This window comes from Schistocerca cancellata, chromosome 4 (assembly GCF_023864275.1).
Source record: "Schistocerca cancellata isolate TAMUIC-IGC-003103 chromosome 4, iqSchCanc2.1, whole genome shotgun sequence".
In the NCBI taxonomy this organism is placed as follows: Eukaryota; Metazoa; Arthropoda; class Insecta; order Orthoptera; family Acrididae; genus Schistocerca; species Schistocerca cancellata.
In genome coordinates, this window is record NC_064629.1 from 9,862,313 (window position 1) to 9,882,818 (window position 20,506).

General features: G+C 56.9%; 1 protein-coding gene across 1 annotated transcript in view; it reads left to right on the plus strand.

Annotated features, from left to right (window-relative positions):
• Positions 1-268: 268 nt before the first annotated feature.
• Positions 269-20,506, plus strand: part of LOC126183272 (uncharacterized PE-PGRS family protein PE_PGRS54-like) — a 59,935-nt gene continuing 39,697 nt past the window's right edge. The window contains exons 1-2 of the mRNA XM_049925092.1: positions 269-1,605; positions 1,932-7,612. Of these exons, the coding sequence (XP_049781049.1) occupies positions 269-1,605; positions 1,932-7,612 (7,018 nt within the window). The remainder of the gene's footprint in view (positions 1,606-1,931; positions 7,613-20,506) is intronic.

Sequence of the window (20,506 nt, forward strand, 5' to 3'; positions counted from 1 at the left end):
TTCCTCAGGGAACAGAAAGACAAAATTTCCAAAGCTCACTGTGTCCTGTTCTATCTCCAAACCCAATAAAAAACAGTCGTGAGCCACCAGCTACTTATCAAGTCACAGCATGACAGCACAAGTATAATACAGTCTGGAGAACAAACGAAAACACCCAGGCAGAACTGGTTAATCTGCCTGCCATGTGCTGCTCGCTGTTGGCTGAAGATGAGACAGGGACTGAGAATGGGCAGCAACAATCAATGAGGACTGTGGAGGGCAGGTAGAAATGTCTAGTGTGCAAGAGGGGTGGGGGAACCTCGCGGGACTCTACAGCAGGCAGGGTGGGGCTAGCAGCACGGTGGGCTTCTGTAGGAGATTGCGCAGGTGTCCAGTGGGGTTGCACTTGTGCAAAGGGCGGGCGGGCAGCGAGGCGGGAACCGGAAAGGACGGGCGGGCAGCGAGGCGGGAACCGGAAAGGGCGGGCGGGCGTCGAGGCGGGAACCGGAAAGGGCGGGCGGGCGTCGAGGCGGGAACCGGAAAGGGCGGGCGGGCGTCGAGGCGGGAACCGGAAAGGACGGGCGGGCGTCGAGGCGGGAACCGGAAAGGGCGGGCGGGCGTCGAGGCGGGAACCGGAAAGGGCGGGCGGGCGTCGAGGCGGGAACCGGAAAGGGCGGGCGGGCGTCGAGGCGGGAACCGGAAAGGGCGGGCGGGCGTCGAGGCGGGAACCGGAAAGGGCGGGCGGGCGTCGAGGCGGGAACCGGAAAGGGCGGGCGGGCGTCGAGGCGGGAACCGGAAAGGGCGGGCGGGCGTCGAGGCGGGAACCGGAAAGGGCGGGCGGGCGTCGAGGCGGGAACCGGAAAGGACGGGCGGGCGGCGAGGCGGGAACCGGAAAGGACGGGCGGGCAGCGAGGCGGGAACCGGAAAGGACGGGCGGGCAGCGAGGCGGGAACCGGAAAGGACGGGCGGGCAGCGAGGCGGGAACCGGAAAGGACGGGCGGGCAGCGAGGCGGGAACCGGAAAGGACGGGCGGGCAGCGAGGCGGGAACCGGAAAGGACGGGCGGGCAGCGAGGCGGGAACCGGAAAGGACGGGCGGGCAGCGAGGCGGGAACCGGAAAGGACGGGCGGGCAGCGAGGCGGGAACCGGAAAGGACGGGCGGGCAGCGAGGCGGGAACCGGAAAGGACGGGCGGGCAGCGAGGCGGGAACCGGAAAGGACGGGCGGGCAGCGAGGCGGGAACCGGAAAGGACGGGCGGGCAGCGAGGCGGGAACCGGAAAGGACGGGCGGGCAGCGAGGCGGGAACCGGAAAGGACGGGCGGGCAGCGAGGCGGGAACCGGAAAGGACGGGCGGGCAGCGAGGCGGGAACCGGAAAGGACGGGCGGGCAGCGAGGCGGGAACCGGAAAGGACGGGCGGGCAGCGAGGCGGGAACCGGAAAGGACGGGCGGGCAGCGAGGCGGGAACCGGAAAGGACGGGCGGGCAGCGAGGCGGGAACCGGAAAGGACGGGCGGGCAGCGAGGCGGGAACCGGAAAGGACGGGCGGGCAGCGAGGCGGGAACCGTAAAGGACGGGCGGGCAGCGAGGCGGGAACCGTAAAGGACGGGCGGGCGTCGAGGCGGGAACCGTAAAGGACGGGCGGGCGTCGAGGCGGGAACCGTAAAGGACGGGCGGGCGTCGAGGCGGGAACCGTAAAGGACGGGCGGGCGTCGAGGCGGGAACCGTAAAGGACGGGCGGGCGTCGAGGCGGGAACCGTAAAGGGCGGGCGGGCGTCGAGGCGGGAACCGTAAAGGGCGAGCGGGCGTCGAGTCGGGAACCGTAAAGGGCGGGCGGGCGTCGAGGCGGGAACCGTAAAGGGCGGGCGGGCGTCGAGGCGGGAACCGTAAAGGGCGGGCGGGCGTCGAGGCGGGAACCGTAAAGGGCGGGCGGGCGTCGAGGCGGGAACCGTAAAGGGCGGGCGGGCGTCGAGGCGGGAACCGTAAAGGGCGGGCGGGCGTCGAGGCGGGAACCGGAAAGGGCGGGCGGGCGTCGAGGCGGGAACCGGAAAGGGCGGGCGGGCGTCGAGGCGGGAACCGGAAAGGGCGGGCGGGCGTCGAGGCGGGAACCGGAAAGGGCGGGCGGGCGTCGAGGCGGGAACCGGAAAGGGCGGGCGGGCGTCGAGGCGGGAACCGGAAAGGACGGGCGGGCGTCGAGGCGGGAACCGGAAAGGACGGGCGGGCGTCGAGGCGGGAACCGGAAAGGACGGGCGGGCGTCGAGGCGGGAACCGGAAAGGACGGGCGGGCGTCGAGGCGGGAACGGGAAAGGACGGGCGGGCGTCGAGGCGGGAACCGGAAAGGACGGGCGGGCGTCGAGGCGGGAACCGGAAAGGACGGGCGGGCGTCGAGGCGGGAACCGGAAAGGACGGGCGGGCAGCGAGGCGGGAACCGGAAAGGACGGGCGGGCAGCGAGGCGGGAACCGGAAAGGACGGGCGGGCAGCGAGGCGGGAACCGGAAAGGACGGGCGGGCAGCGAGGCGGGAACCGGAAAGGACGGGCGGGCAGCGAGGCGGGAACCGGAAAGGACGGGCGGGCAGCGAGGCGGGAACCGGAAAGGACGGGCGGGCAGCGAGGCGGGAACCGGAAAGGACGGGCGGGCAGCGAGGCGGGAACCGGAAAGGACGGGCGGGCAGCCTGGCGGGAACCGGAAAGGACGGGCGGGCAGCGAGGCGGGAACCGGAAAGGACGGGCGGGCAGCGAGGCGGGAACCGGAAAGGACGGGCGGGCAGCGAGGCGGGAACCGGAAAGGACGGGCGGGCAGCGAGGCGGGAACCGGAAAGGACGGGCGGGCAGCGAGGCGGGAACCGGAAAGGACGGGCGGGCAGCGAGGCGGGAACCGGAAAGGACGGGCGGGCAGCGAGGCGGGAACCGGAAAGGACGGGCGGGCAGCGAGGCGGGAACCGGAAAGGACGGGCGGGCAGCGAGGCGGGAACCGGAAAGGACGGGCGGGCAGCGAGGCGGGAACCGGAAAGGACGGGCGGGCAGCGAGGCGGGAACCGGAAAGGACGGGCGGGCAGCGAGGCGGGAACCGGAAAGGACGGGCGGGCAGCGAGGCGGGAACCGGAAAGGACGGGCGGGCAGCGAGGCGGGAACCGGAAAGGACGGGCGGGCAGCGAGGCGGGAACCGGAAAGGACGGGCGGGCAGCGAGGCGGGAACCGGAAAGGACGGGCGGGCAGCGAGGCGGGAACCGGAAAGGACGGGCGGGCAGCGAGGCGGGAACCGGAAAGGACGGGCGGGCAGCGAGGCGGGAACCGGAAAGGACGGGCGGGCAGCGAGGCGGGAACCGGAAAGGACGGGCGGGCAGCGAGGCGGGAACCGGAAAGGACGGGCGGGCAGCGAGGCGGGAACCGGAAAGGACGGGCGGGCAGCGAGGCGGGAACCGGAAAGGACGGGCGGGCAGCGAGGCGGGAACCGGAAAGGACGGGCGGGCAGCGAGGCGGGAACCGGAAAGGACGGGCGGGCAGCGAGGCGGGAACCGGAAAGGACGGGCGGGCAGCGAGGCGGGAACCGGAAAGGACGGGCGGGCAGCGAGGCGGGAACCGGAAAGGACGGGCGGGCAGCGAGGCGGGAACCGGAAAGGACGGGCGGGCAGCGAGGCGGGAACCGGAAAGGACGGGCGGGCAGCGAGGCGGGAACCGGAAAGGACGGGCGGGCAGCGAGGCGGGAACCGGAAAGGACGGGCGGGCAGCGAGGCGGGAACCGGAAAGGACGGGCGGGCAGCGAGGCGGGAACCGGAAAGGACGGGCGGGCAGCGAGGCGGGAACCGGAAAGGACGGGCGGGCAGCGAGGCGGGAACCGGAAAGGACGGGCGGGCAGCGAGGCGGGAACCGGAAAGGACGGGCGGGCAGCGAGGCGGGAACCGGAAAGGACGGGCGGGCAGCGAGGCGGGAACCGGAAAGGACGGGCGGGCAGCGAGGCGGGAACCGGAAAGGACGGGCGGGCAGCGAGGCGGGAACCGGAAAGGACGGGCGGGCAGCGAGGCGGGAACCGGAAAGGACGGGCGGGCAGCGAGGCGGGAACCGGAAAGGACGGGCGGGCAGCGAGGCGGGAACCGGAAAGGACGGGCGGGCAGCGAGGCGGGAACCGGAAAGGACGGGCGGGCAGCGAGGCGGGAACCGGAAAGGACGGGCGGGCAGCGAGGCGGGAACCGGAAAGGACGGGCGGGCAGCGAGGCGGGAACCGGAAAGGACGGGCGGGCAGCGAGGCGGGAACCGGAAAGGACGGGCGGGCAGCGAGGCGGGAACCGGAAAGGACGGGCGGGCAGCGAGGCGGGAACCGGAAAGGACGGGCGGGCAGCGAGGCGGGAACCGGAAAGGACGGGCGGGCAGCGAGGCGGGAACCGGAAAGGACGGGCGGGCAGCGAGGCGGGAACCGGAAAGGACGGGCGGGCAGCGAGGCGGGAACCGGAAAGGACGGGCGGGCAGCGAGGCGGGAACCGGAAAGGACGGGCGGGCAGCGAGGCGGGAACCGGAAAGGACGGGCGGGCAGCGAGGCGGGAACCGGAAAGGACGGGCGGGCAGCGAGGCGGGAACCGGAAAGGACGGGCGGGCAGCGAGGCGGGAACCGGAAAGGACGGGCGGGCAGCGAGGCGGGAACCGGAAAGGACGGGCGGGCAGCGAGGCGGGAACCGGAAAGGACGGGCGGGCAGCGAGGCGGGAACCGGAAAGGACGGGCGGGCAGCGAGGCGGGAACCGGAAAGGACGGGCGGGCAGCGAGGCGGGAACCGGAAAGGACGGGCGGGCAGCGAGGCGGGAACCGGAAAGGACGGGCGGGCAGCGAGGCGGGAACCGGAAAGGACGGGCGGGCAGCGAGGCGGGAACCGGAAAGGACGGGCGGGCAGCGAGGCGGGAACCGGAAAGGACGGGCGGGCAGCGAGGCGGGAACCGGAAAGGACGGGCGGGCAGCGAGGCGGGAACCGGAAAGGACGGGCGGGCAGCGAGGCGGGAACCGGAAAGGACGGGCGGGCAGCGAGGCGGGAACCGGAAAGGACGGGCGGGCAGCGAGGCGGGAACCGGAAAGGACGGGCGGGCAGCGAGGCGGGAACCGGAAAGGACGGGCGGGCAGCGAGGCGGGAACCGGAAAGGACGGGCGGGCAGCGAGGCGGGAACCGGAAAGGACGGGCGGGCAGCGAGGCGGGAACCGGAAAGGACGGGCGGGCAGCGAGGCGGGAACCGGAAAGGACGGGCGGGCAGCGAGGCGGGAACCGGAAAGGACGGGCGGGCAGCGAGGCGGGAACCGGAAAGGACGGGCGGGCAGCGAGGCGGGAACCGGAAAGGACGGGCGGGCAGCGAGGCGGGAACCGGAAAGGACGGGCGGGCAGCGAGGCGGGAACCGGAAAGGACGGGCGGGCAGCGAGGCGGGAACCGGAAAGGACGGGCGGGCAGCGAGGCGGGAACCGGAAAGGACGGGCGGGCAGCGAGGCGGGAACCGGAAAGGACGGGCGGGCAGCGAGGCGGGAACCGGAAAGGACGGGCGGGCAGCGAGGCGGGAACCGGAAAGGACGGGCGGGCAGCGAGGCGGGAACCGGAAAGGACGGGCGGGCAGCGAGGCGGGAACCGGAAAGGACGGGCGGGCAGCGAGGCGGGAACCGGAAAGGACGGGCGGGCAGCGAGGCGGGAACCGGAAAGGACGGGCGGGCAGCGAGGCGGGAACCGGAAAGGACGGGCGGGCAGCGAGGCGGGAACCGGAAAGGACGGGCGGGCAGCGAGGCGGGAACCGGAAAGGACGGGCGGGCAGCGAGGCGGGAACCGGAAAGGACGGGCGGGCAGCGAGGCGGGAACCGGAAAGGACGGGCGGGCAGCGAGGCGGGAACCGGAAAGGACGGGCGGGCAGCGAGGCGGGAACCGGAAAGGACGGGCGGGCAGCGAGGCGGGAACCGGAAAGGACGGGCGGGCAGCGAGGCGGGAACCGGAAAGGACGGGCGGGCAGCGAGGCGGGAACCGGAAAGGACGGGCGGGCAGCGAGGCGGGAACCGGAAAGGACGGGCGGGCAGCGAGGCGGGAACCGGAAAGGACGGGCGGGCAGCGAGGCGGGAACCGGAAAGGACGGGCGGGCAGCGAGGCGGGAACCGGAAAGGACGGGCGGGCAGCGAGGCGGGAACCGGAAAGGACGGGCGGGCAGCGAGGCGGGAACCGGAAAGGACGGGCGGGCAGCGAGGCGGGAACCGGAAAGGACGGGCGGGCAGCGAGGCGGGAACCGGAAAGGACGGGCGGGCAGCGAGGCGGGAACCGGAAAGTACGGGCGGGCAGCGAGGCGGGAACCGGAAAGTACGGGCGGGCAGCGAGGCGGGAACCGGAAAGGACGGGCGGGCAGCGAGGCGGGAACCGGAAAGGACGGGCGGGCAGCGAGGCGGGAACCGGAAAGGACGGGCGGGCAGCGAGGCGGGAACCGGAAAGGACGGGCGGGCAGCGAGGCGGGAACCGGAAAGGACGGGCGGGCAGCGAGGCGGGAACCGGAAAGGACGGGCGGGCAGCGAGGCGGGAACCGGAAAGGACGGGCGGGCAGCGAGGCGGGAACCGGAAAGGACGGGCGGGCAGCGAGGCGGGAACCGGAAAGGACGGGCGGGCAGCGAGGCGGGAACCGGAAAGGACGGGCGGGCAGCGAGGCGGGAACCGGAAAGGACGGGCGGGCAGCGAGGCGGGAACCGGAAAGGACGGGCGGGCAGCGAGGCGGGAACCGGAAAGGACGGGCGGGCAGCGAGGCGGGAACCGGAAAGGACGGGCGGGCAGCGAGGCGGGAACCGGAAAGGACGGGCGGGCAGCGAGGCGGGAACCGGAAAGGACGGGCGGGCAGCGAGGCGGGAACCGGAAAGGACGGGCGGGCAGCGAGGCGGGAACCGGAAAGGACGGGCGGGCAGCGAGGCGGGAACCGGAAAGGACGGGCGGGCAGCGAGGCGGGAACCGGAAAGCACGGGCGGGCAGCGAGGCGGGAACCGGAAAGCACGGGCGGGCAGCGAGGCGGGAACCGGAAAGGACGGGCGGGCAGCGAGGCGGGAACCGGAAAGGACGGGCGGGCAGCGAGGCGGGAACCGGAAAGGACGGGCGGGCAGCGAGGCGGGAACCGGAAAGGACGGGCGGGCAGCGAGGCGGGAACCGGAAAGGACGGGCGGGCAGCGAGGCGGGAACCGGAAAGGACGGGCGGGCAGCGAGGCGGGAACCGGAAAGGACGGGCGGGCAGCGAGGCGGGAACCGGAAAGGACGGGCGGGCAGCGAGGCGGGAACCGGAAAGGACGGGCGGGCAGCGAGGCGGGAACCGGAAAGGACGGGCGGGCAGCGAGGCGGGAACCGGAAAGGACGGGCGGGCAGCGAGGCGGGAACCGGAAAGGACGGGCGGGCAGCGAGGCGGGAACCGGAAAGGACGGGCGGGCAGCGAGGCGGGAACCGGAAAGGACGGGCGGGCAGCGAGGCGGGAACCGGAAAGGACGGGCGGGCAGCGAGGCGGGAACCGGAAAGGACGGGCGGGCAGCGAGGCGGGAACCGGAAAGGACGGGCGGGCAGCGAGGCGGGAACCGGAAAGGACGGGCGGGCAGCGAGGCGGGAACCGGAAAGGACGGGCGGGCAGCGAGGCGGGAACCGGAAAGGACGGGCGGGCAGCGAGGCGGGAACCGGAAAGGACGGGCGGGCAGCGAGGCGGGAACCGGAAAGGACGGGCGGGCAGCGAGGTCATTTTGCACTTCCTGTCGATCTCATTTTTGGGACGTTTGTATTTCTTTTTGCCTGCTTCATTTACTGCGTTTTTATATTTTCTCCTTTCATCAATTAAATTCAATATTTCTTCTGTTACCTAAGGATTTCTATTAGCCCTCGTCTTTTTACCTACTTGATCCTCTGCTGCCTTCACTACTTCATCCCTCAGAGCTACCCATTCTTCTTCTACTGTATTTCTTTCCCCCATTCCTGTCAATTGTTCCCTTATGTTCTCCCTGAAACTCTCTACAACCTCTGGTTCTTTCAGTTTATCCAGTTCCCATCTCCTTAAATTCCCACCTTTTTGCAGTTTTTCATTTTCAATCTGCAGTTCATAACCAATATATTGTGGTCAGAATCCACATCTGCCACTGGAAATGTCTTACAATTTAAAACCTGGTTCCTAAATCTCTGTCTTACCATTATATAATCCATCTGATACCTTTTAGTATCTCCAGGATTCTTCTAGGTATACAACCTTCTTCTATGATTCTTGAACCACGTGTTAGTTATGGTTAAGTTATGCTCTGTGCAAAATTCTACAAGGCGGCTTCCTCTTTCATTTCTTCCCCCAAATCCATATTCACCTACTATGTTTCCTTCTCTCCCTTTTCCTACTGACGAATTCCAGTCACCCATGACTATTAAATTTTCGTCTCCCTTCACTACCTGAATAATTTCTTTTATCTCGTCATACATTTCATCAATTTCTTCATCTGCAGAGGTAGTTGGCATATAAACTTGTACTACTGTAGTAGGCATGGGCTTTGTGTCTATCTTGGCCACAATAATGCGTTCACTATGCTGTTTGTAGTAGCTAACCCGCACTCCTATTTTTTTATTCATTATTAAACCTACTCCTGCATTACCCCTATTTGATTTTGTATTTGCAACCCTGTATTCACCTGACCAAAAGTCTTGTTCCTCCTGCCACCGAACTTCACTAATTCCCACTATGTCTAACTTTAACCTATCCATTTCCCTTTTTAAATTTTCTAACCTACCTGCCCGATTAAGGGGGTCTGACATTCCACGCTCCGATCCGTAGAATGCCAGTTTTCTTTCTCCTGATAACTATGTCCTCTTGAGTAGTCCCCACCCGGAGATCCGAATGGGGGACTTTTACCTCCGGAATATTTTACCCAAGAGGATGCCATCATCATTTAATCAGCTGCATGTCCTCGGGATAAATTACGGCTGTAGTTTCCCCTTGCTTTCAGCCGTTCGCAGTATCAGCACAGCAAGGCCGTTTTGGTTAATGTTACAAGGCCAGATCAGTCAATCATCCAGACTTTTGCCCCTGCAACTACTGAAAAGGCTGCTGCCCCTCTTCAGGAACCACATGTTTGTCTGGCCTCTCAACAGATACCCCTCCGTTTAGGTTGCACCTACGGTACGGCCATCTGTATCGCTGAGGCACGCAAGCCTCCCCACCAACGGCAAGGTCCATGGTTCATAGGGGGGTAGCTGACAAGAAGGGTAAGAAATCTTAATGTGCACTCTGTATGCATGTCGGGTGGAGTCATTCCAGATGTTGAACAGGTCCTCCTGGATGTCATGAAGAGCACAGGGTGCAGCCAACTGCAGGTGGTGGCTCACGTCGGTACCATTGATGTGCGTCACTCTGGAACACAAGAGATTCTATCTGGTTTCGAGCGGCTTACAGAAATGGCAAAGGCTGCCAGTCTTGCTTGCAAGATGAAAGCAGAGCTGACTATTTGCATCATAGTCGACAGGACTGATTGCGGACTTCCGGTACAGAGCCGAGTGGAGGATCTGACTCAGAGGCTCAGACAGTTCTGCGACCGTGTAGGCTGCAGATTGCTCGACTTGCGCGAAAGTGTGGTTGGGTTTCGGGTTCCGCTGGATAGGTTAGGTTACCACTATACGCAGGAGGCAGTTACACGGGTAGCAGGGTCTGTGTGGCGTGGACTGGGCGGTTCTTTAGGTTAGAAAAATCGGGAAAACACAAGAAGGGCTTCAGTCACAAAGAGTGCAGGCTGAACACAGGAAGAACGTAGACACAGGAACCATCGGTGTAACAGTTGTAAATTGTGGCAGCTGTGTTGGGAAAGTACCAGAGCTCCAAGCGCTAATAGAAAGCACTGATGCTCAAATCGTTATAGGCACCGAAAGCTGGCTAAAGCCGGAGATAAGCTAGGCCGAAATTTTTGCGTAGAACCTAACAGTGTTCCGAAAGGATAGGCTAAACACGGTTGGCGGAGGCATGTCTGTTACTGTCTATAGTAGTTTAACTTTTCGCGAAATTGAAGTAGATACTTCCTCCGAGTAGGAATGGGCAGAGATCATTGTTGGCAACCGGAATAAAATAATAATTGGATCCTTTTACCGACCTCCCAATTCAGATGATACAGTTGCTGAAAGGGACTTTAATTTACCCTCATATGTTGGCGAAAATACATGTTTAATTCCGGAGGTACGCATAAAGTTTCATCTGAAATAGTGCTAAACGCAATCTCTGGAAATTATCTCGAGCAATTAGATCATGAGCTCACGCGAATAGTAAAACGGTTGTGAAAACACACTCGACCTCTTAGTAACAAATAATCGTGAGTTAATGACTAGCATCAAAACCGATTCAGGGATTAGTGAACACAGGCCTGTCGTAGGAAGTATGAATATTGTAATCCTCGAAAAATGAACGAAAAATATACTTATACAAAAAAGCAGATAAAAATTAACTTGACGCCTTCCTGAGAAACAATCTCCACGCATTCCAAATTAATGTTGTACGTGTAGACCAGGTGTGGCTTAAATTCAACGAAATAGTATTGGCAGCAATTGAGAGATTTATACCAAATAAATTAACAAACGACGGAGCTGATCCTCCTTTGTACAAGAAACGGGTTAGGACACTTGCAGAAACAACGAAACAAATATGCCAAATTTAAACTGACGCAAAATCCCCAAGATTAGTGATCTTTTACAGAAGCTCGAATTTTAGCGCTGACTTCAATGCCTATAACAGTTTTCACAACGAAACCTTGTCTCGAAACCTGGAAGAAAATCAAAAGAGATTCTGGTCGTATTTGAAGTATGTTAGCGGCAAGAAACAATCAATGCCTTCTCCGCGCGATACCAATGGAGATATTATCGAAGACAGTGCTGCCAAAGCCGATTTCCTAAACATAGCCTTCCGAAATGCCTTCACAAAGTAAGACGAAGTAAATATTCCAGAATTCGAATCAAGAACAGCTGCCAACATGAGTAACGTAGAAATAAATATCGTCGGAGTAGTTGGTTGGTTGTTGGGGTTGAAGGGACCAAACAGCAAGGTCATCTGTCCCTTGTTTCAAATGTGGTCCACTCCGATGTGTGACATTTCAGAAAAGTCATAATGATAAAACGGAAAAGGCTAAAAAGTGTAAAACGGCAGTCATGTTGTCAATGGTAAAGACAAAATGATGTTAGTCAGCAAGATAACGAACCCAATGCTATGCTAGAGGCAGGAAATATCCCACCTCTGAAGCAGGAGAGGCAAGATCACCTGCGACTTAAAAGGTGCAACAGCTAGAATGTAGAAGCGCGTATGGGAAAAGGAGACAGACTAACCAATCCTACAAAAAAAAAAAAAAAAAAAATGAAATACAGAGTAAGAGGAGAAGAAAGAGGATCTCGGCCACGGAGGGGAATCGGGAATCTCCAAACACGGCTTACAGTGGGAGATACACCAACACTCACCGCCCTGCCCCAACACCAGAGAGATTAAAAACCTTAAAACTGAGAATAAAAACCACTTTCCCGGAGGAAACCGAGAACCAGGTCGACCACTCCCGAATCGTCAGCCAACATCAAAGGTAAAATGTGGGGGAGTCTGTACTTAGCACGCAGAGCCAAAAGAAGGGGGCATTCAACCAAAACGTGGGCTACTGACTAGAAGGCTCCACAACCACAAAGTGGGGGTGGCTCATCACACAAAAGAAAAGCATGGGTCAGCCTGGTATGGCCAATGTGGGAACGACACAGTATGGTCGAGTCCTTTCGGGAGAGGTGAAAGGAAGATCACCACGGGCCTGGTGTCACCTTAATCACACAAAGTTTATTAGACAGGGAGGTAGCCACCCAAGAGTTGGCTCATGATTGTGCGAAGTTGGATTTGATGTGAAGCCGTAAATCCGCTGCAGGAGGGGTTACAGAAAACGGGGGTCAAGTGACTGCTCCCCCAGCCAAACGATCAGCGAGCTCATTACCCGGGATGGCCAGGGACCCAAAGGAAGTCAACGGAACAAGCAGCATGGTGAACATCAGCGAGATGGTCATGGATGGCAGAGACCAAGGGATGGTGCGAAAAACACCGATCAATAGCCAGAAGGCCACTCATTGAGTCCGTACATTAACAAAACACAGTTGTGTTGGGACTGTTTAATAAAGGTAAGGGCCTGGGAAATAGCCATCAATTCTGCAGTAAACACCGCACATGTAGGTGGCAGCAGATGATTTTCCGTTCCAACAGAGGACATGAAGGCATATCCCACATGATCAGCAGATTTAGAACCACGAGTGTAAAAAAAAAAAAAAAAAACAACAGCATCTCGAAACTCCCATAAAATTCGGCGGAAAAAGGAACAGAACACCATTGGGGAGATGGAATCTTTCGGACCTCGGCGGAGATCCATCCGTATTCGAGGCCGAGGGACTAACCAAGGGGGGGGGGGGGGGGGGGTGGAGGGGAGGGAGCGAGGAAAACAGGACAAAGAAGGAAGCTGAAAATCACGGCAAAGATACGCAAGGCGGAGCCCAATCGGTAAAACCTGCCTAGGGCGGGAATCAGGTGAGCGACGTCCATGGTCTGGGAACAGGATAGAATAGGAAGGATGAGTGAGAGAGGGAACGGTCTGCACCCCAAGAGGAGTGGGAAAGGAAACGAAGGACATTGAGTTTACATCCTACCTTCAGAAGTCTGATATGGGGCAGCCAAGTGAGCTTATTGTCGAAAAGAAGACCCAGGAAACGAAACTGTGGGACCATAGGCAATCGTTGTGCATCGAGATTTAGCTCTGGATCAGGGTGGATCATAGTACGGCGACGGAAGTGGACCACCCGCGATTTTAGAGGAGATAATTGAAATCCATGTGAGAGGGTCCATGCAGAGGCATGCTGTATAGCTCCCTGGAGCTGCCGCTCTGCAGAGGCCATCTAAGAGGAACTAACCCAAATGCAGAAATCATCCACATACAGGGCAGAGGCGACCAAAGGGCTGACAGAGGCCACAAGTCCATCAATAGCAATGAGGAAAATAAGTACACTCAAGACAGAACCCTGTGGGATGCTCGTCTCCTGGGTCCGTGGAGAACTAAAAACAGTACCAACCCGAACCCTGAATGACCGATGGAACAGGAACTGGCGGATAAAAATCGGGAGTGGGCCCCGAAGACCCTACTGATGAAGGGTAAGTAAGATGTGATAGCGCCAGGCCGTGTCATAGGCCTTGCGTAGGTCAAAAAATACTGCAGCCAAACGGCGGCGCTGGGAAAAAGCCTGCCGAACTGTGGATTCCAAGCAAAGTAAATGATCGATTGGAGATCGTCCTTCTCGGAAGCCACACTGGTAAGGGGACAATAGATCCCGAGATTCGAAGACCCAATTGAGCCGACGGACTACCATCCGTTCGAGTAACTTACAAACAACATCGATCAGACTAATTGGCCAATAGCCATCAACAAATAGGGGGTTCTTACTAGGTTTAAGGACAGGAACCACGATGCTATCCCTCCACTGAGAAGGAAGTCACCCTGGAGTAGATACGGTTAAACACCCGGAGAAGATGTTGCCATTGTGGAGCACTGAGATGTTGAAGCAGTTGGTTATGAATGGAGTCTGGGCCAGGGCCGTATCATGAGAAGAAGAGAGTGCAGAAAGAAATTCCCATTCAGTACAAGGTTCGTTGTAAGATTTTGACTGACAAGGGGTAAAACATAAGGTGGAAGCAACGGCCCGCTGTTTCCAGTGAAGGAAAGCAGCCAGATAGGAGGCTGATGCCACTGGAAAATGGGTCGCAAGATGTTCCGCAAGAATCAACGGGTCCGTACAAAGGCCATCTGGGAGGTGAAGGCCGGGGAGGGTTGACTGCCGATGGCAATCTTGGAGAGAGTGAAGTGTAGCCCATACCTGTGACATAGGGACACTAGAACCTAGGAAGAAACAAATCGTTCCCAACATACCCGTTTCCTCTGTTTGATTAAATAACAGGCTTTAGCGCAAAGGCGTTTGAAGGTAATAAGGCTGGCAACGGATGGCTGCCTCTTAAGGTGTTGCAAAGTTCGACGGCGATCGCGGATGGCAATGGCCGCACTCTACCACGGGACTTGCCGGCGGCGAAATGGTCCAGATGAGCGCGGTTCAGCAAGGCTAGCAGCGCGAACAATCGCGCCAGACACGTCACGTAGGACGTCATCAACACAAACCGACAAAGAGGGAGAAAACAAGACCTGTGCAGTGTATGGAGGCCAATCGGTGAGTTGAAAAGACCAACGAGGTAACCTGTCCTTTGGGAAGCGGGAAGGGAGAGAGAATCAACGGGAAATGGTCACTATCACAAAGGTCGTCGTGTGGCGACCAGTGTAATGAAGGGAGGAGGGAGGGAAAAGAAAGAGAAAGATCAATGGCAGAAAAGGTACCATGACCGGCACTGAAATGAGTAGGAGAGCCATCATTAAGAAGGCACTAGTCGTGGTCTGCAAGAAACTGGTCTATGAGAAGACGTCGTCTAGATGTAAATGCACTGCCCCACAAGGGATGATGAGCATTAAAATCCCCGAGAAGGAGGAAGGGAGGAGGAAGTTGCTGAAGAAGGGCAGTTAAGGCAGCAGGTGTAAGAGTCCTGTCAGGAGGGAGATAAAGATTGCAAACCGTGACTTCAGAGTCCAGGTGGACCCCAACAGCAACCGCTTCCAATGTAGTTTGAAGAGGAATCCACATGCTAGCAATGACTGTACGGACCAACGTAGAAACGCCACCAGAAGCCCACAGAAGTCCGTCCCGATTTCGACAGAAAACACAGAACCGACAGAGGGTCAGTAAGTGATCATCACTAAAATGAGATTCCTGTAGAACCACACAAGCTGCAGAGTAAGACGAAATAAGGGATTTCAATTCTGGAAGGCAACGGTAGTATCCATTACAGTTCCATTGGATAACCACTGAACAATGATTTAAATGAGGGTTGAACAGGCTAAAGCCAGTCATACCACCGGGTCACCACCCGTCACCGACAAGGAGGGGGCGACATCCATGAACGAAAGGTCAGAATCTGGTTGTGAAGCCAGGGATGGGACCTCTGGTGACACCAGAGGCTCTTTGTCCTGTACTTATGTTTCTTCTTTTCTCTTTGAGATCGAGGAGGGCTGTGTGGCATAAAGGAGCCAGCGGCAGCAAGATCGGGAAGAGAAAGAGATCGGGCAACCTGCGGGCCGACAGACCTCGGTTCTCGTGGTCGTCGTGTGGCAGCAGACCTTTGGCCTGGAAGGTGCCAGGAAGGGGCATCCCGGGAGGGGTGCCATTGACCGGCAGATGCCGAAAGAGTGGGACACTTCTCCGGCTGGGGAGGGGGAGCAGCGCCCAGAGGAGGAGGAGGAGGAGGTGTGGGAGCCGCAGGGGAGGGGGCGAGGAGAGGGGTCCGGGACTGGGATAAGGAAGGGGGAAAAGGGGTGAAGATGTAACTATGTAACTAAAGCATAACTAGACGTCATATACTCCTGTATCGTCTTTTCCTTCTTATATACTGGTCAATCTGGTGAACGTGGAGAATGATTGCCATGACAATTAACACACACAGGAAGGGGAACACAGGGACTCCCCTCACGGAGTGGACGTCCACAGTCACCATAGAGACGGGCCTGCTAACAGCAGGAAGACATGTGTCCAAAACAAAAGCACTTAAAACACCTCATAGGAGGTGGGATGTACAGCTCCACATCACATCAATAAACCGTAATCTTTAGTTTCTCAGGGAGGGTATCCCCTTCAAAGGCCAGGTTAAAGGCACCAGTATCAATGCGATTGTCTTTAGGACCCTTCTGAACACTCCGAACAAAGTGAACACCCCGCCGTCCGAGATTGTCCCAAAGTTCCTCGTCAGTTTGAAGGATGAGGTCCCTGTGAAAAATCACACCTTGAACCATATTTAGAGAAAGGTGGGGAGTAATGGACACAGGAATTGTGCCAAGATGGGTACAGACACGAAGGGCCGCAGACTGGGTAGCTGAAGCAGTTTTGATCGGCAAAGAACCCAGCCGCATCTTGCTCATGGAGTCCACTTCGCCAAACTTGTCTTCAATGTGTTCCACAAAGAATAAAGGTTTGGTATTGACGAAAGTATCCCCATCAGTCCTGGTGCAAACCAGATAGCGGGGAAAAGGTTTTGCCCCTAGCCGACGGCCCTGACCCTCTTCCCATGAGGTAGCCACGGAAGGGAAGGCCGAAGGGGCAGGAGAAGCAGCACTAGAAGAATCAGTTCCACACAGAGAGAGGGCCGCAGAAGAGCGGCCCGAGTTCTGGACCCGTATGCGTTTCATTTGCATAGCGTCCGCACTGATACCATCCACTCTGATCAGGGGCTCTCCTCACAGGCGCCACCCAGCCACAGCGAGGGCCGTCTGGCACGGCAGCCATTGCCGGGTGTTCCGGTGCTCCAGGATGACGAGCAACCACTCCGAGGCATGCATGAGGTGGTCACAGCTCAGGTATCAGAAGTGTGATACCCGTGTGTTCAGGGGGCTCAACCAAAAGGGTACATAGCGACCCCACCACATGGGCTGGCTATGCACCCTAGCATCAGACAATGACGTGAAAGGAAAGGTGAAATGAACTAGGAGGGCATACGTCGGAGACACTAGATAAGTTGCTCTTCCCCAAATGGCTCACACTACGGAAGAGAAATTTAGTAATGGAGGTCAAACCCCAGAGGGGGACCAGGGAGTGCCGAAAGGAGGAGGTGATTACGCAACAAAGCCAAATTGTAACACCAACAGAACCAGGAGGATAGCGAGGGCCAACATAAGCAAGGACACCAATAGAGGTAGAGGAGAGGGCGAGGGGAAAGGAGCAAGGAGGGGAAGGGGAAGGAAATGCAGCCCTGAAAAGAATGAAGGCTGCAATAGCTCGGGGCCCTGTGCTCGCCATGCACGTATCCACAAAAGAGTTGTGGACCCCCTGGGGGGCCTCTGAGTAGTGAAGCAACTTAAATCACTTAATAAATGCAAGTCTTCTGGTCCAGACTGTATACCAATTAGCTTCCTTTTGGAGTATGCTGATGCATTAGCTCCATACTTAACAATCGTATACAACCGTTCGCTCGATGATAGATCCGTACCCGACGACTGGAAAGGTGTACAGGTCACACCAATATTCGAGAAAGGTGTGTATGAGTATGTATAAGTAATTCACTAAATTACAGGCCCATATCGTTAACGTCGAAGTGTAGCAGGATTACCTAGAAGGAAACGGTCTATTGACACATAGTCAACATGAGTTTAGAAAATACGGTTCCTGTGAAACACAACTAGCTCTTTATTCACATGAAGTGTTGAATGCTATTGACAAGGGATTTCAGATCGATTCCGTATTTCTGGATTTCCGGAAGGATTTTGACACTTTACCACACAGTCGGCTCGTGGTGAAATTGCCTGCTTATGGAATATCGTCACAGTTATGTGACTGGATTTGAGATTTCCTGTCAGAGAGGTCACGATACGTAGTAACTGACGGAAAGTCATCGGGTAAAACAGAAGTGATTTCTGGAGTGCCCCTAGGTAGTGTTATAGACCCTCTGCTGTTCCTTATCTATATGAACGATTTGGGGGACAATCTGAGCAGTCGTCTTCGGTTGTTTGCAGATGACGCTGTCGTTTATTGACTAATAAAGTCATCAGAAGATCGAAACAAACTGCAAAAAGATTTAGAAAATAATAATAATAATAATAATAATAATAATAATAATAATAATAATAATAATCTGAATGGTGCGAAAAGTGGCAGTTGTCCCTGAATAACGGAAAGTGTGAAGTCATCCACATGAGTGCTAAAAGGAACTCAAACTTTGGTTACACGATAAATCAATCTAATCTAAAAGCCGTAAATTCAGCTAAATACCTAGGTATTACAATTACGAGCAACTTAAAGTGGAAGGAACACACAGAAAATGTTGTGGGGAAGGCTAACCAAAGAGAGTGTTTTATTGCCAGGACACTTGGAAAATGAAACAGACATACTAATGAGACTGCTCGTCCGTCCTCTTTTAGAATACTGCTGCGCGGTGTGAGATCCTTACCTGGTACGACTGACTGAGTACATCGAAAAAGTTCAAAGAAAGGCAGCATGTTGTGTATTATGGCGAAATATGGAAGCTTGTGTCACAGAAATGATACAGGATTTGGGCTGGACATCATTAAAACAAAGGCGTTTTTCGTTGCGACGAAATCTTCTCGCGAAATTCCAATCACCAACTTTCTCCTCCGAATGCGAAAATATTTTGTTGACACCGACCTACATAGGGAGGAACGTTCACCACGATAAAGTAAGGGAAATCAGTGCTCGTACGGAAAGATATAGGTGTCAGTTCTTTTCGCGCGCTATACGAGATTGAAATAATAGAGAATTGTTAAGGTGGTTCGATGAACCCTCTGCCAGGCACTTAAATGTGATTTGCAGAGTATCCATGTAGGTGTAGATGTAGAATATTGCGTTTGTTAAGCTAGAACTATTCACTGTTGTTGACGGGCTACCTACTGGGCCATTTTAACACCAAGTCTGTAGGGGGTGCGGTGAGGAGTTTCCCTTTTGAGAAAAACAGCTGGGGACAGGCGGCCTCGAGTGGGCCACGCGAACCTGTGGTGGGGATGGCGAGCGACTGCCGTCAGCTCCTGCTAACATAGCGGGTCGCTGAAGAGCGGATTTTAGCGGGGACACGCCTATTTGCCTCGGATTCTGCAAAACCCGCAGGCCTGTAAGGGCTCGTTCCGCCGAATGTTACCCACATTTCTCTCAACTGGCGATCCGGGTTTCTGTGGCGGAGCACATTCGGGGCCACAGCGTAAACTTATACCCCAACATCTCGGTTTTGGGAACATTACATGCACAATAATGTAAGAAGTACGTAGGATGTACATGAAAACACTTTGAACATTTCCAGACAGTATTCCAACTGTGAACCAAAGTACAATAAAAATCTGCGCTACAGAACTTGAAATGATGTTACAGGAAAGGAATTCTTCATTGTGTGTGGTCATATTGTCTACAGTTGTTTTGAGAATATTCAAGGTAATTAAAGTCGTCTTTGCGCTACAAGAAAATGCGTATTCCTGTCGTCAAAACGCGTTTCTTTTTACTGAAGGTTGGTCGATCGATTCGGGGGAGGGAACCGTACAGCGAGGTCATCGGTCGCATCGGATTAGGGACGGCCAGCGAAGGAAATCGGCAGAGCACTTCTAAAGGGACCATCCTGGCATTTGCCTGAAACAATTTAGGGAAATCGCGGAAAACCTAAATCAGGATGGCCGGACGCGGCTTTGAACCGTTGTCCTCCAGAATACGAGTCCAGCGCGCTAGCCACTGCGGCACCTCGATCGTTCTTTTATTGAAATGAAAGGTTATCAGTGGTCTAGAACGACACGTTTACTATCTGGCTCGCTTTCGGTGTCTGAAAAGAGTTCGTTACGAAACGTGTTTATTTTATTTACGGTATTTCGTGTCCCATTTTCGCTCGTATCACGAAGCATCGTCTGGCGGCACGTTTCTGTAGTACTGCTTCGTTTGATTTTGTCCTGCTCATCCGGCACTACTTCGCAGAATTTTTCATTTTTTATGTGAAATTCGTCTTGTTCCCCGATGTGAGCGAAAACGGGACAAAATAACCCAAGTCCCATCTTTTTAGACGAACAAAATTGTAAATCTGTTTCATTACAGATCAGTGATGGAGTTTTGTTTCAATAAAAGAAACGCATTTGATGACAAAAATGTACATTTACTGGTAAGTGTAAAGGCGAAATTACAAGGCCTTCAATAATTTCAGGAAAGAGCTAAGAAAGCAGCGGGCATCTTTAAAGAAACGGGAACGAGGGGGAAGAATTGCATAAACAACCGTTACGGCCATTACTTTAAAAACTACTGTAGGTAACGAAGCATCAACGCAGCCCTCTTTCTACTATATAGAACCTTCACGATCCTCAGGGAAATGCGCACGATTGGAATGTTGTCCTTTGGCAGTCTATTTTCGACTCCTTTCGCACGACTTTTACTTCGGGAAATGTATGTCTACACCTACTTCAGCCGTCTGACGGTGTGTGGCAAATTTTACTTGTGGTACCACTGACTGCCCCTACTGTGATCCACTCGCGAATGGCCTGTGTATCAGCTCCAAGGTCTCGAATTACCTCGTCGTAGTCATTTCGCGACACGTATGTAGAAGGAAGTGATGTCCGCCTATTCCTGGGAAGTACGCTGACGAAATTTCAGTAGTGAACCTCTATGTGGTGCACAGCGCCTCTCTCGTGTCGTCTGCCAGCGGAGTCTGCTGTGCGCCTCTGTGACGCTGTCGCACAGACCAAACGGTCCTCTGACGAGACGCTCTGCTCTTCGTCGAATCTTCTCTACCTTTTCCACCAGTCCTACCCGGTAAGGGACCCGGGTTGATAATGAATCACATTTTATCTTTGACGAAACAAGACACGCAAGTGGTGAAATTTTTCTAAATTAACAACACGAAACTAACTGGCTACAACAGTATTATTCTACGTAGCAGGCTAATTTCTGCATTCTGTTGTCCTCTTTCCATTACTGACAGGCGTCC